Source organism: Prunus dulcis, chromosome 5 (assembly GCF_902201215.1).
Source record: "Prunus dulcis chromosome 5, ALMONDv2, whole genome shotgun sequence".
NCBI classification, from domain to species: domain Eukaryota; kingdom Viridiplantae; phylum Streptophyta; class Magnoliopsida; order Rosales; family Rosaceae; genus Prunus; species Prunus dulcis.
This window is the reverse complement of record NC_047654.1, coordinates 7601006-7618136: the sequence shown is the minus strand read 5'-3', so window position 1 is coordinate 7618136 and position 17131 is coordinate 7601006. Positions and strand designations below refer to the sequence as shown.

General features: G+C 39.3%; 1 protein-coding gene across 1 annotated transcript; it reads right to left on the bottom strand.

Moving 5' to 3' along the window:
* Positions 1–14326: 14326 nt before the first annotated feature.
* LOC117629346 (L-lactate dehydrogenase B-like) lies at positions 14327–16548 on the bottom strand. The gene is made up of 2 exons (XM_034361908.1): positions 15734–16548; positions 14327–15040 (listed from the first exon to the last, which is right to left on the bottom strand). Exons 1-2 carry the CDS (start codon positions 16337–16339, stop codon positions 14597–14599), a joined length of 1050 nt encoding a protein of 349 aa, XP_034217799.1. The 5' UTR covers positions 16340–16548; the 3' UTR covers positions 14327–14596.
* Between the last annotated feature and the right edge of the window lie 583 nt (positions 16549–17131).

Below are 17131 nucleotides of genomic sequence, written 5' to 3'. Positions count from 1 at the left end.
ACCTAGAGAAGCTATTCTCAATCTAAACTTGAGCTTGATAACAATAGAAATCCTATTACAAAGTTGACAAGGGAAGCCAAAAGAAAAATACAAAATGCATACATTAACACGCTGCTCAGGCACGTGATACTCCCATCACGTACCCTACGCTTGAGGCGCTCTTACTGACTACAGAAAGGAGGATGACTGAGCAAGCTGCTCCCCTTGTGGAGGCTGCTTCTGTTAATGCTTTTGTCACTGCCAGAGGTCGTGGTGGACGATTTCGTGGCAACGGACGAGGAACAGTTCCAGCTGGACTTGGTGGTGCTGCTGGAAGCGGTGGTGTCAATTCTTGCCCCAATCCTTATAATAACAATGTGAGACCTAATTATGCAAACAATGGTGAAAGGTTTAATGGTGCAGGTGAAAGGATTACATGCCAGATTTGTGGGAAGCAAGGGCATCCTACCCTAGATTGCTACCAGCGAATCAATACTGCGTATGAAGGAAGGGTCCCAGCCAAGAAACTCATTTCCATGGCCACCTCTCCTATTACTCTTAATCGACAAACCAATGGGCAGTGGTTACTTGATACTGGTGCCAATGCATATGTCACTCCAGATCTTCAGAATTTGGTTAATCCAAAAGAGTATAACGGTAATGAGAATGTTGGTGGAGTACGTAATGACTCTGGAATTTCTATTTCTCATCTTGGTTCAAATACATTATGTACTAAATCTTGCTCATTTGAATTAAAAGATATCTTAAGATGTCCCACTGCCTCCACACATATTATTTCTACCTATAGATTTACCTTAGACAATCAGTGCTATATACTTATTTTCCCTCATTTTTTTCCTTGTAAAGGACCTCAAGACCTGTAAGACGTTTTTCCACAGGAGATGTGAGAATGGCTTATATCCATTTTTAGGTGGCGGTGGACAATTTAACTACCCTATTTCAGTGTGTGTAGGCATTTTGAGTCTCGGCTCAAAAATGGCATTCACATCTTGGTCATCCTACCTCGTCTATTGTCAAGTTTTTAATTTCCAATAAGAAAGTACCAGTTCTTGGTGCTTCCAATGTAACGTTTTGTCAGTCATGTCCCTTAGGAAAGAGTACTAAATTACCTTTCAGTATTTCCAAGTCTGTCTCTCAATTCCCTTTACAATTGTTGCATTCTGATGTTTGGTGTTCTCCAGTAAATTCAGTTAATGGTTTTCGTTATTATGTGTTATTCGTGGATGATTATTCTAGATATTCTTGGGTTTTTCCAATGAAAAGAAAATCTGAAGTTTTTGAAATTTTTGTGAGATTTAAAGCACAGGTCGAAAATATGTTCAATACTTCCATCAAACCCCTTCAATGTGATGAAGGTCGGGAATATAAAAGTCATGTTTTTCAAAATTATCTTGCATCTCACGGCATTTCACAACGATTTTCGTGTCCAAAACATCCTGAACAAAATGGTATTGTCGAACGAAAACATCGTCACATTGTTGAGTCTAGTATTGTCATGCTTTCTCATGCCCATATTCCAAATAAATATTGGGTGGATGCTTGTTTAACAGCTACTTATTTAATTAATAGATTGCCAAGTCGTGCCTTGTCCCCTAAATCGCCGTATGAAAAATTGTTTGCCAAAGTTCCCAAATATGAAACTCTCAAAGTGTTTGGTTGTCTTTGTTTTCCTTGGTTAGTCCCTTATACACAACATAAACTCCAACCAAAGTCAAAATCATGTGTGTTTTTAGGTTACTCACTGAATCATCAAGGGTATAAATGCTTAGACTTGTCCACAAGACGAATCTATTTGTCTCGCCATGTCCTATTCGATGAGGACACTTTTCCATTCAAGGAACTCACATCTTCCCTGGACAGCGTTGGAACCACAGGTAGTAATACTTCCCCTGACTTGTTATTTACTTTTCCTCTTTTATCTCCATCACCCCAGGCCAACCCATTATCTCCTAGCCTGCCTTTACAGTCCCTGCATCAACCAAACATCATAGCATCTGATATTCCTAATCCTACTAACCTGCCCTCCACTCCTGCCTTCCTTGATCCTCTAGCCATGGAAAACCCAATGCCTTTACAAATCCCTAGGCCTACCATTTCATCTTCACATGAGCAAGAGGCAGTACCAGTTCCTGAACTGAACCAATTCGTGCCAACTGATACTCACGGTGCTCTGTCTTCCAATCAACAATCAATCCAACCTCAAAGAATGACTACTCGTTCACAATCTGGCATTCACAAACGTAATCCTAAATATGCATTGCATGTTAATATTAATCATTCTCCCATTGAACCAACCTGTTATAGTCAGGCCTTCAAGCAACATGAGTGGAGGAATGCCATTGTTCAAGAGTTCAACGCACTACATCGTTGTGGTACCTGGAAACTTGTTCTGTATCATCCACAAATGAATTTTTTGCCTAACAAGTGGGTTTTCAAGCTTAAACAGCGTACGGATGGCTCAATAGAAAGGTATAAGGCGAGGCTTGTTGCCAACGGATTTCATCAGAAGCCTGCATTGATTATACAGAAACCTGTAGTCTTGTGGTGAAGCACAGCACCATACGACTTGTTCTTAGTCTTGCGGTTTCCAAACGGTGGCCTATTAGACAATTGGATGTACATAATGCATTTTTACATGGATTTTTGAATGAAGATGTGTATATGAGACAACCTGCTAGTTTTGTTGATCAGCAATATCCTCATTATGTTTACAAACTGCAACGGAGTATCTATGGCTTGAAACAAGCTCCTCGTGCTTGGTTTCATCGGTTCTCAGAATTTTTGCTTCATTTGGGATTTGAAGCGTCCACTTGTGATTATAGTTTGTTTGTTTACAATCATAGAGGTATTTACTTAATTCTGTTGATATACGTGGACGATATTTTGTTCACAGGAAATAGCTCACGACAAATGGGTTGCTTAATCAAAAAACTGGGAACTTTATTTTCCATGAAGGATTTAGGTCCACTACATTATTTTCTAGGAGTTGAAGTACAATATATGAATGATTAGATGCATTTGAGTCAAGCTAAGTATGCCTTGGACTTGTTGAAGCATACCAACTTTTTGGAGGGCCAAACCAATTTCAACTCCAGTTCCTTGCGGCCAGAAATTGAGTGCTTATGATGGTGAGCCACATGACAGTCCAGACTTGTATTGGAGTGTAGTTGGCGCACTACAGTATCTAACCATCACCAGACCAGATCTTTCCTATGCTGTGAACCAGGTATGTCAGTTCATGCACTCTCCAACAACTACGCATTGGAGACAGTCAAGAGGATACTTCGCTATGTTAAAACCACGTACAATCATGGTCTTCTGTACAAACCTGGTCTTTCACATCTCACGGCCTTTTTCGATGCTGACTACACTAGGAATCCTGACACTTGGCATTCCACTGGTGGTTTCTGCATTTACTTCGGCTCCAATCTTGTGTCATGGAGTTCTAAGAAACACAAAACAGTGTTTCGCTCGAGTTTCGAAGCTGAGTATCGGCAGCTGGCTTACACAGTTGCGGAACTGTCATGGCTAAAGTCTCTTTTCCATGACTTAAAGTTACATCTTGTTTGTCCGACCATTTGGTGCAACAATATCTCATCCATCGTCCTAGCTTCGAATCCAGTTTTACATTCGCGCACGAAGCATTTGGAAGTTGATTACCATTATGTTCGTGAAAAGGTGGTTCGTGGTCAGTTACTGGTGAATTCTATTTGTGCTCAAGATCAGATTGCTGATTTGTTCACTAAAGACCTGTCTTCTTTGCGTTTCAAATTTCTAGTTTCCAAGCTTTCAGTGGCTTCCCCCCCTGTCAGCTTGCGGGGGGATGTTAGAACAAGTCCTACTCTGCCTACGGTTTCAAGAGTTTGTGATCAAGTCAACTTGTTATCCACCAAGAGTTAGTTTTGGTTAAGACTCTTTTAAATATTTCATTCCGTGTAAATCTAAGTCTGCTGTTTCTGTTGTATTGTTTGAATTTCAAATAGCCTTGTAAATAGGGATTTCAGTTCCCTGATGTAATCTTGAATGAAGTATAAATACATGCAGCCCTTACTGATTGGGTAATGCAATTGAGATCACACATCCTGCTCTGAGTTTTTCAATTGGTACTTCTGCTCGCAATGTTCTGACGATCACTACACATTGTTCTATATATCGAACTATGCTTGCATATGAGTTTTTCTTTTACAGTCTTACGTTGTAGTGGGTTGTTCTTTGCGGGGCTTGGGATTGCGCTTTGTTTTTTTGTCTGTTTTCTTTTAGGTTCTTTGTAGCAGTCCAAAGTGGCCTGTGTCAGACTCTTGTGTGATACTCTTTCCTACCTTGGGGGTTTGTTCCATGTGATTTTCCTACGAAGATTTTAATGAGGCCAATATATTCGTGCTGGTCTTTATACGCTTTTTTGGCTTATAAATGAAATCCTATTCTCAAAAGGAGAGGTATGTCTTGAACGAAAAATTGTGATGGAAAATTGGAATGAGAAGAGTTTATGATTTTATATATCAGATTCCATATAAATAGATTCCATGGTTGCAAGGATGGATGTGGGTGAAAAGCTACTAGTATAAGATTCCTATAAGAAAAATATAGATAAAAAACATGTGATGGCCGAATGGAAAAACGCACTTAGTTGACGTGCAGTTGAGATGTAGACTATTTTTCTGTATTTTTGGTCGGGTTATAGCCCTAGTTAGATGGGGCTAGGTCCGTGCCTGACTAAGAACCATTTAGAATAGGAGGATTAGAAGAGAAAGGTCTGATGAATCTAACTTCATTAGATTGCCCTCTCTCTTTCGTATCCCTCTATTAGACAATTGTTTATGCATTTATAAATGAAATAGTTGCTATAAACAATAAAATTACCCTTGGGAATTGATAATCGGTAAAGATTTGTGTTGATAATCTGTAAAGATTGGTATTGATAATCTGTCAGAGATTGAAGTACAAGGGGCTGCATCTTTTTTTAGGCTAAAGTCGGAGTGATCTAGGGGACAAAGAAGAGGTGAAAAACAAGCATTACAATTAGGGAAGAGATCCTGATAAAGGTATTATTCTATGTATATTTGTTTTTCCTCTATCAATATTGTAATGCTAAGTCTTGAAGCCCTTGATGCATTCAACGAATGAGATATTAGTCTATCATTCACAGTATAGTTTAGTTGTTCCAATTTATATATATGTGTGTTGATGCTCAAAATGGCCCGGCCAGTATTGAGTCCAACTTAGTGATGAGGTGTGATGGATGATGGATGAAGATGAGGACCTTCCCCAAGTGTGTGAGGATTTGGGCAAACGATAAACATATAGAAGACAAGATATACGTGGTTCACCCGAATGATGGGCTTCGTCCACGGAGAAGGGTGTTCTCATTATGATAATGTTTGTTTACATTTGTACAAGGGGATTAGACCCAAATATAGAGATAACAAGTGAGAAGCTCAGCCTAGAGATGGATCCGGAAGAGAGAGTACTCAAGAGCCAGTCCCCTTCTAAGGAAAGAGTAGTCTTCTTTTATAGGTGAGGGGGAGTCTCCATCTCTTGTAGTTTTCCGATGTGGGACTCCTCTTGCTTTGCTTAGAGGTGTGATTTGTGGTGATGCTTCTTTGGCTAAGGTGATGACCTCTCAAAGCATGGCACTCGAATGATCTAGCCTAGCTAGTTGCTCGGTCAGTTATGGTACAAACAATGTGCGTGTGCAGATTGTCTGGCCATAATGAGGTTACTTCAATGAGCATATTGACGCCTAATGAGTGACACGTGACTATAAAGTCAGTTGTTAGTTGGTTCAGCTGAAAAGAAAAACTTGGTACTAACTGTGGTTCGTGATACTCTTCGAAGCGAATGAATAAGAAGAATGAATCACAACGGCCACCTTCGTTAATCAGAGACTCTCTATTACTTAAACACCAAAAGTACTGTAGCAGTTGCTGAAAACAGAGAAATCATGAAAACAGTTTTTTCACTCTCAGTTTTCAGATATCATTAACTGTTTCATTTTATCCAAACCAACTTTTTAACAATTCAGCAGGCATTTCCTATTTAACAGATATCTGCAGCTATTGTAGGAGAAAACAAGAAAGGCTTGGGTGCAATTTGCAAGGAATGAAGGGGTCCTTCCAACATCCCTACAACTTTGCTCATTAATGGCCGATCAGAAGGATACTCTGAATGCACCACAGACTTATTAATACCATCTTTCTTGCTATTACTTTTTCCTCCTCATATATAGCCCCAAATGCATTTTCATCCTTTTCTAGGTCTAGATCCTTATAAACATAATGTGGAAACATTTCACTCATATGAGACACTCCCGAATCCAAATTCTTTCTTGCTCCAACCATTTCAAGAACTAACATACCGCAACTGTAAACATCAGATTTGTGAGATACTCCACCAAAGTTCCGACTAAACACTTCTGGTGCAATGTATCCTGCAGTGATAGAATTCATAGTTTTAAGAGTGTGTATGGAGGATGTGTTTGGGAGTGAGGCTTGAGAGAACGTTGCTCTCAGTGTAAAGAAAACAGAAGAAGAAGAATGAATTGAAATCTGTTACATCTTTTTCATTACAAGCAGCTCCCAAGGATATAACCGTTGAGGAGAGAGAAGAGAGATTCTTCTCTAACTGCCTCAAACAAGACTCAATCCTAGCCATTAAACTATCATCCTATGAGATGATTACACTTGTCTCAATCTAACACCACACTTAAGAAACAACTTGGCCTCTAATCCAATGGTCCTTATTACAACAATTAGAGAAAGCCTTTTAAACTAAAAAATGAAAAACAGAGCCATTCAAACTAAATAGAATGGCGGGAAGCATTTTCAGCTTTAGTTCAAAGGGTTACACACCAACACTCCCTTCTAACCCTTTGACTGACTTAACTCCAAGTAGATTTCTGAGATACACAAAACGATCCTTGGATAAAGCCTTGGTTAGGATGTCTGCAATTTGATCTTCAGATTTGCAGTAGATTAGCTCAATCTCCTTTGCTTGAATAGCTTCTCAGATGAAATGGAATTTCCTGCTTATGTGCCTGGATTTCTGATGAAAGACAGGATTCTTTGCCATTGCTATGGCAGAGGTATTGTCACACAAGATTTGTGTGCCATCCACTTGTTCTTCTCCAAAATCCTCAAGTATAAACCTTAGCCATTTAGCTTGTGATGTTGCTTCAGCAACACTCACATATTCAGCTTCTGCAGTAGACAAAGCTACTGTATTTTGTTTGATTGAGGCCCAAGAGAACATACCAGATCCCAGAGTGAACACATATCCTGATGTACTTCTTCTGTCATCTTCACTGCCTGCCCAGTCACTGTCACAGTAGCCAATTAAGGTAGCTGCCATACCCTTTTTATACTCAACTCCATATTCAAGAGTGCCTTGAACATACCTCAACACTCTTTTGGCTGTTCCCATGTGCTTTCTAGTAGGATTATGCATAAATCTAGCAAGCAGACTTGAGGCAAACATGATGTCTGGTCTTGTAGTTGTCAGATACAGCAAGCTTCCTACAATCTGTCTATATTCACTCTCATCTGCCATCTCACTTCCATCTTCTTTGCACAGCCTTTCATTTGCTACCAAGGGGGTTGCCACTGATTTGCAGCCTTTTAAACCAAACCTCTCAATCACTTTCATTGCATATTTCTTCTGATGAAGAAATATGAATTTATCATTTTGCACAACTCCCATGCCAAGAAAGTGATACAGCAGCCCGAGATCAGTCATCTCATAGTGCTTCATCATGTCATTCTTGAATCTTTCAAGCATTTCTCCACAACTCCCAGTATAAACAATATCATCTACATAGAGAGAGACAATGAGAATACCTGAGCCTTTATCAGTTTTAATGTAAAGTGTGGCTTCACTTGGACTTTTCTTGAAACCTGCCTTGTTGAAGTAGGAATCAATCTCATCATACCATGCCCTTGGAGCTTGTTTTAAACCATACAAGGCCTTGTTCAGTTTATACACTTTGATTTCTTCATTTTTCTGCACAAAACCCTGCGGCTGCTCCACATACACTTCTTCTTTTAGGACTCCATTCAGAAAAGCAGATTTTACATCCAATTGATACATATTCCATTCCTTCTGTGCAGCAAGAGCAATCAAGGTCCTTATGGTGTCCAACCTTGCTACAGGAGCAAAAGTCTCATTGTAGTCTATTCCTGGTTTCTGTGAGTAGCCTTTTGCCACTAATCTGGCCTTGTTCTTCTGCACAGATCCATCTAGATTTAGTTTTGTCTTGTAAACCCATTTGACACCTATGATAGGTTTATCAAATGGTCTGTCCACTAGTGTCCATGTATTATTTTTCTCAATCATTTCCAGTTCAGCCTTCATAGCATTCCTCCAAGACTCATCAAGATTTGCATCTTCAAAGTTTTCAGGTTCAACAAAACACATGTTGCACTGAGCCATAATTTCATTTACACTTCTCCATTTCTTTGGTGTGTGGTCAAAGGCTTGTGAGCTTCCATTTAATCTCCCATCCTGCAGGGTAGAGCTCTCACCCATTTGAATTGATATATCCAAGTCTTGACTTGGTTCATCCTGCACTAAAGTTTCTGCATCCATCTACAGGGATGAGTCCAAATCTAGTCTTGGTTCACAGTTCTGTCTTTCAGCAGGCATAGGAACAATTATTTCTCCCTCTTGCACATTATCCCACTTCCATAGACTTTCTTCATCAAACTTCACATCCCTTGACAGCATAATCTTCCTATTACTTGGATCAAACAGCCTATATCCCTTTTCACAGAGACCATAGCCTACAAAAATACACTTGTGACTGTTTTCTTCAAGTTTATGCCTCAATGCTGAAGGAATAAGCACATGGCAAGGAGATCCAAATATTTTCAGATGTGCAACACCTGGTTTTCTGCCAGTGAAGGCCTCAAATGGTGTTACCTTATTGAGAGCCTTGGTAGGACATCTATTTAGCAAATAGACTGCAGTATTTACAGCCGCTGCCCAAAACTCATAAGGGATACACTTTTCATGCAACATGGACTTTGCCATTTCAACTACTGTTCTGTTCTTCCTCTCAGCAACTCCATTTTGCTGAGGGGAGTATGCCACTGTCAACTGTCTTTGAATGCCAACCTCTGCACAGAAACTGTTAAATTCATTTGACAGAAATTCCCCACCTCTGTCACTTCTCAAACCTTTTATCTTGAACCCACTTTGCAGCTCTGTCATGGCTTTAAACTTTCTAAAACACTCCAATGCATTTGACTTGTTTCTTAGAAAATACACCCAGGACATTCTAGTGCAGTCATCAGTGAATAACAGGAAGTATTTATTTCCTGATATTGAGTCTGTTTTCATTGGTCCACAGATATCTGTGTGAACCAATTCCAAAGGATATGATGCTCTCCAAGTAGATTCCAAAGGAAAAGAGTCTCTGTTCTGCTTTCCTAGCATGCAACCAGCACACACCACTGACATTTGCTCCAAATGTGGTAATCCATGGACCATCCCTTGATTCTCAAGCAACTTCATGCTTCTTTCATTTAAATGTCCAAACCTCTTGTGCCATGTCTGCAGACAATGAGAAACACTTGCTCTTAAGGCTAATTCACTTGCAGGTAGCATTGTAAGAGGAAAGCATCTGTTATTGGTCATTTGAACCCTCACAATCCGATTTCCTAGTGACTGATCATCATACACATCCACCATATTTCCTCCAAACACAAGATAATAGCCATGTTCCATCATTTGTCCAACACTGAGTAAATTTTCTTCCAGACCAGGTACTAGCATTACCTCTTGTATGTGCTTCTTTCCCAGCTTGGTTTTTATCACTAGAGTTCCTTTGCCTGCCACTGGAACTATCTCTCCAGTTCCCATCTTGACTTTAGAACTCAAATTCCTCTGAATATTCACTAAGAGACCCTCATCTCCTGTCATGTGATTGCTACACCCACTGTCAATATACCAAGAGTGATTGACCTTGACATCAGTTGCAGCATTACAAACATAGAACAAGTTGTCAGTCTCTTCCATTTCATTTGCATAGTTCACCCTATGTGAATTTCTATTTCCATTACAGTCTCGGACCATATGTCCAAACCTTCCACATCCATGACATTTAGGTTTGCCTTCAAACCAGCACTTTCCATAATGCAGCTTATCACAATGTTTACAGGCTATTTTGTTACCATCATTAGGCTTCCAATGATTTTGAAAGTCTTGAGTACCAAAGGTACTTTTCTGAAAATTCTGATTTCCAGAGAAGCTCTCATTCTTAGACTTCTTGTCTTCCACATTCAGACTAGCAAAGGCACTTTCTGAAGAATTCTCAGTATGCCTATCCAATCTGAGCTCAAAGCTCTTCAAGGAGGCAACCACCTCTTGAACTTCCAGAGTTTCTAGATCTTTAGAATGTTCAATCACAGAGCATATAGAGTCATATGACTTTGGCAAACTAAACAATAGCTTCTGCACAATTCTCTCCCTAGATAGCTCCTCACCATAACTCTTCATTTGATTCATCATGTTAAACAATCTAACCAGATAGATAGATAGAGATTCACTATCCTTCATGCGAGCATATTCAAATTCCCTACGTAACCCTTGCAATTTAACATTTCGTACCTGTTTATCTCCTCTGAATTCCAGTTTCAGTATATCCCAAGCTCCCTTCGAGGTCTCCTCATTCACAATCCTTGGAAATAGCTGATCTGAAACTGCACTTTGAATTAATCCAAGTGCACGAGCATCCTTCATCAGAATCTGAGCCACCATGGACTTCTCAGTTCCTGCAGCCTCTTCTTTTTCTTTCTTCATGCCTGAGTCATCTAGCCCATTCTCGACCAGATCCCACAAACCGTGTGATTTCAAAATAGTCTTCATTCGAATACTCCAGAATTCGTAGTTTTCACCATTGAAAACTGGTGTTCGAAGCTCAGCTGCTCCAGATCCTGCCATATGAGACATCTTGATGCAAGAACAAGCTACTTCGATTCTTCAAATCAGCTCAGCTATAGCTCAGATCGAGCTCGAATTTCTGTTCACAGATTACGCCCAGCTCAAGCAACCAAACCTGGCTCTGAGGCCATGTTAGAATTCATAGTTGTATGAGAGTGAATTTGGATGTGTTTGGGAGAGAAGCTGAGAGAACGTTGCTCTCTGTGAGAAAAAACAGAAAAATTGAATGAATGAAGTCTGTTGCTTAGCTTTCATTACAAGCAGCCAAGAGATATATCCGTTGAGGAGAGAGAAGAGAGATTCTTCTCTAACTGCCTCAATACAAAACTCAATCCTAGCCATTGAGCTATCATCCTATGAGATGATTACACTTGTCTTAATCTAACATCACTCTTAAGAAACAACTTGGCCTCTAATCCAATGGTCCTTATTACAGCAATTAGAAAAAGGCTTTTTAAACTAAAGAAATGTAAAACAGAACCATTCAAACTAAATAGAATGGCGGGAAGCATTTTTCAGCTTTAGTTCAAAGGGTTACACACCAACAGTTCACTCATGTCACCCGATATAACAAGTACATTTGTTATGTAATATGATTATATCATATCATTCACTCATGTCATAACATGTAGATTCGTTGTACCGCACAATCAGTAAACTGCACAAATATTATTCAGAGAAAAGACCCGTTGGATTCATTTGATCCTACAGATAACCTCCTCGAATAGCAATAGTTGATGATGGTGGTGGTGGTGGTGGTTATACATCTTGACGAATACATGACAAAGAGGAAGCACTGATATTGACCAAAAAAAAAGAGGAAGCACTGATTGGTAATTATCAAACTATATCAAGTATGGTGGCATCTGTACGTACATGTCTTATATAATATATAGAATTGTTAAGTTGTCCAATTTGACTCTTTCTAGTCGGATTATCCCCGTCCGTGACCTCTGTGATTAAATCACTGAAATTTTATACATGCCATGTTCTGAAAACGCCAATTTGTTAATCAAATAATCTATAGAATACGAAATGTCTAATAATACAGCTAAAACCAACTTTATATAATTAAGCTCCCTCGTTAATTTTTAATCACTTCTGAATAATAACATTCACTGTAGAGAGAGAGAGAAAGAAAGAGAGAGAGAGATTCCTGCGTACGCGTCACATGCATATTCACTGTTTTGGAAAAGGCCTAGAAGCACTGAAGCAGTGGCATATGTATGTACGCACTGAAACTGTGATTCTTGGACGAAACAGTGCAACACAAATTAACAAAACTGACGGTGGAAGTTTGGAACATGCAAGTATATATAAATATTGTGCATGTTTTATGCATATATATATATATATATATATATATATATATAAACCATATAGGTTCCAAACTTCTTCCAATGTAACCTAATTAATGAGTATAAACATTAATTCAAAATGAATTTAAGAATTTCGGAATTGAAATATTGAGAGTATATTATCTTATACCAGAGAAAGTAAAGCCTTAAACCACATGAATATGTAAGATTATAGATCTTAATTAAGGCTCTCCACCTAGTGCTCTAATTCTATCATCAACATATAATTTAAAGGTTGCAGTTGATTTGGGTGATCATTGATTTTCTTGTTTTGTATGTTTCCTAATTGGATCGATTTTTGGCCAAAGATAAGATGGTGATGACACATCTTTTTAAAGTAATTAAGGGTCCATTTTGGACTACTTTTGTAGGAAGCACAGTAAAAAATTAAACACTTAGAAACACGTCTTCAAAAGCAATCTAAAATATTTTTAGAATCGAAAGGCACTTTTAACTTTTTCTTTAAAAAATCGCTTTTGATTATATAAAAGTTGTTTTTACTTATAAAAACACTTCTAAATAAGCACAAAATGTAGAGATGTAAACATCTTGTAAATGACCGGATACCTCAAATGGGGAAGCAACCTCAGGTGTCCATATTCTAATCTTCACCGACTACACAAGGAACAATTCGAACAGTTTCTGATTTTTATCTTTGTCACATAGACAACCTCTCACAATGAAATAAGCCAATACGTTTTCTCATGATAGAGCTTGCTAGCTAGCTAGCTAGATATGTCATTTCATTGTCTTTGGCAAAGACGAAGATGCCATGCTAGAAGGGGTCGAGCTCAATGAAAAATGATCTTGACTTGTATATTAGTGGTCTCAAGTTCGAATCTCCATGGCACCTTAGTAGTATATATGAGAAACCATTTCCCCTTTATAATTTAAATTGTCACTTTCAAAACGAAAATTTTTTTTTTTTTTTTTTTGGGCCGTTAAAACAATTGTGCCAAATTACATGGCCCATCGATTAACTCTTAATGAACTTACATAGAGATTGCGATTGGTTCACGAAGTTTAATACGGGCTAAAGTTTTTAAGTTTAGTGGTTTATGTTAACAAGAATTAAAAGCCTCACTTTGGTAAAGCCCATTTAGAACAAGGAAACAACCAGCCCACCTTCTCTCTTTTTTTCTTTTTTTCTTTTTTGGCTGGACCGGCACAAGTTTTCAGCAAAAAACAAACCAACCAACCGAAAAACCATTCAAGTGATCAACCTGAGCCACGGCCAAAGGGAAATCCATTAATCAGGACAGAGAGGCAGAGGATATCCAAACTTCATTTTTGGATCATAAGCCATTTCTCTGTGCCAAATGCCAGAAATGTCTCACCAGAAACTTGAATACATGTGAAGGATAAAGTTTTGGTGAGCATCTCCAAGGAAAGAGGTAAAAGAGTAGGCAAAACTCATTTGCCTTGTCATATCAGTAGTTTCATGAGGCAAATAGGTAGGCAAAATATACATACTGTCCCCAACAAAGCAATATTGCCTACTTCAAAGTGAAAAGGTATAGTGAGCCCCACTTGATTTTTATAATAAGATATCATTTTCACTCTCTCACCTACTTTCTATAAAACATAATAGTAGATGAAAAGATAGAAATAAATAATATAATAATGATTTGTAGACTTGCATTATCTAGTCCCTTGGAGTGATCAACTTTTTTCATGAGGCAAATGAATAGGCAACATGCCACCTAGGTTGTTATAGTACAATTTTGCCTATTTCATTTGCCTCTTCCTTTGGAGATGCTCAATCGAACCAGTTTTTCCGTATCCTTTAAATTTGATACAAGCTTAATTTGATATTTTACATTTCCTAAATTATTGGCCGGCTCATTTTTACTCACCACTTTAACCCAAGGTGTACCATCATCACCTTTCTCAACACTTGACACATGTCCATGAACACAACCATGGTTCTATAAATACAAAACAAAGAGCTAATTATGGTTAAGCTCATAAACCCGTGTCAAATGTTGAGCATTGTGGTTAGCAAAAATATTTGCCTTGCAAGACATATAATCTTAGTTCTGTTCAAAGGTAGTTTCAATTCATATATAAAACTAGTCTTAAAAGACATATAATCCAACTGCGTGATTTAATATTTTATTACATGAGAAACAAACAGAAGGCCACAGTAGGAAGCCAAAACCGCATTACAACGTGAAGATACCATCTGTTAGTTGAAACCAAAAACTGGACAATTGTTGCCTTCGAAAAGAACAAACTGAAGCAGAGAAGTGGGAACTAAGATTGATGAGATATCAATCCCACCATCTTCTTGGTGATCGAATTCATAATCCCAACTGAGACTGCTGCTCCAAGATGGTGTTAGCCGAGTCCCTCAGCCTCTGAGTCTCCTCATCAGTCAAGTGCACATTGGTCACCCCCAAAACCCCACCTCTCCCGAGCTGGGCCGGCAAGCTCAAGAACACATCTCCACCGTCGACCCCGTAAAACCCCTTGGCAAGCACCGAGACCGGGTGGATCTTCCTCTGATCTCTCAATATGCTCCAAGCTAGCGCGGCCACGGAGTATCCAATTGCCCAAGAAGTATATCCTTTTAGACTGATCACCTCATATGCACTGTCTATAACCACCTTGTGGATGCTCTCTAACGTCTCTTTCTCGTATGCTATTTCTTGCTTATCTAAGAAACTCAACACCGGCACTCCCCCTACGCTAATGCTCGACCACAATGCCACTGAGCTGTCACCATGCTCCCCAACAATGTAAGCCTACAATCCCATAATTCCATAAGAAAAATACAGAAATTACTTTAATATAGAAATATCAAACAAGATATGATCATAGCCCAGAAATTACATTAAAATCTGGGGTTTTATCTACTAAAACATCAATATGGATGGTCTTAAAATACAGAAATTTCAATTAAAATATCAACCACCCAAGAAATTACATGAAAATTTGGACTAATATCTACACACAAAAACAAATTGTTTGTCTCCATTATCAGTGTTACCAAAATATGAGGATGTGCGAATACAGAATAACGCTAAACTATCAATATCAAGGGAAATTATATGAAATAAAAAAAGGAATAAATATAATAATAATTTGATTCTTCGCCATAGTAAATAGGCGAGAAAATATAACTTGTTATCATGTGTTATTGATTGGATACTATTTCGCTCTTTTCCTATTTGTTATGCGATTGTTGTTTAACTTTATGTCTTTTCTTTTGTTTATTAGGTTGTCTAATCTAATTAAAGGCCCGTTTGAGAGTGATTCTAGATTCTCTAGTAATATTATACTAAATGAAAAAATAAACGAAAAAACAGAACCATGTTTTATCCAAAATTGATAGTTATAAACCAAAAAAACATCTGAGAAATTTCATATCAAAACTACTTCAAATATATAAACTAGCATTTGCAATGTCATGAAGAAGTAAAAAAAAAGAAACCCACCTGCACATCCTGAGCGTTGACATCAAGATGATCAGCAATGAGGAATCGAAACCGCGAAGAGTCCAGATTGGTACCTGACCCGACAACCCGACTGCTGGGGAACCCGGACAGCTTCCAGGCCACGTAGGTCAAGATGTCGACCGGATTCGACACGATCAGTAGGATCGTGTCCGGCGAGTACTTGGCGAGCGGCGGGATGACATTGCGGAAGAGGGCGACGTTCCGGTGGAGCAGGTTGAGCCTGGACTCGCCGAGGATCTGGCGGGCCCCAGCGGTGACGATGCAGAGGTCGGATCCGTGGGTGACGGCGTAGTCGACGTCGGCGATGATCTTGGTGCGGGGGAGGAAGGCGGCGGCGTGCTGGAGGTCGAGCATCTCACCACGGAGCTTCTCTGGTTTGGCGTCGACGAGGACGAGCTCGTCGGCGAGGTCTTGGGTGAGGATGGTCTGAGCGATGGCCATGCCCACGTTGCCGGCGCCGATGACGGAGATCTTGGTGTGGCGCTTGGTGGAGGAGGGTGAGGCGGCGCCGGAGATGGGCTTGAAGAAGGCCTGGGTTAGGTCGAGGCCGCTGGGGCCTAGTGAGCCTGAAGTGCTTTTGTGCATGGTGATGAATTGAGTTCAGTGAGTTGTGGGTTTATGGCGGTTTGTTTGTTGCAGAGAGTGGAGGGGTTTGTGGGATTTGTGGGGTTTTATGGTGTCTGAAAATGAGACAAAGGTGGAAAGGAATGACGATGAGACGTTTGAGTGGGGAGGAAGTTTTGGGTCAACGTTCTGGAAGGACTGATGAAGACTTTACTTTTACATTTTTTGACCAATCAAAACCGTGGGCAAAATAGACAAACAAAGAAGCTGTGGGAAAACTATCTTGGATTGGAACCGCTACACAAAACTCTTTGATCATTTTGATTTTAGAAGAATGTTAGCTAGAGGTGTCACCCCGCCCGGCTCATTTAAATTCGTGTCTTTAAGGTATTCGTGCCGTGCTGTGTTGGTTCATTTAATTTAACGGGCCGTGTCGTATTGGCTCATTTAAGATTCTCTGTTATGTACACAACATGATCTTCACAGCTGCTAAAAGTAGAGCCACACTGCTGAATCACTGTAATGCTAAATATTTGGATGAGCATTTGATTCCAAAATACTCTGTCTCCCCTGTAGCTAGCCATCATCCAATCCAACTTACACTAATTAGATGTTATTTACACGACAGTTTTCGATTGAAAAGGTCATTGCTATAGAAAATCAAAGAAAATTAGCCTATCAGATTGTAGGAAGAGACTTGTCTGGGATGAAAATGGGGCTACTAACAATGTCTGTCTTAGTTGTCAAAACCAAACCTTTCAAGACTATATTATTGACAGATACTTGTACCACCAAACAACTTGATCAATTTTC

Bases quoted from the DNA above. Each gene is read 5' to 3' on its own strand.
- LOC117629346 (XM_034361908.1), bottom strand. From the start codon at position 16,339: ATGCACAAAAGCACTTCAGGCTCACTAGGCCCCAGCGGCCTCGACCTA. The intron at 15,041-15,733 runs GTGGGTTTCTTT...ATGGGATTGTAG, and splicing joins TCAACGCTCAGGATGTGCAG to GCTTACATTGTTGGGGAGCA.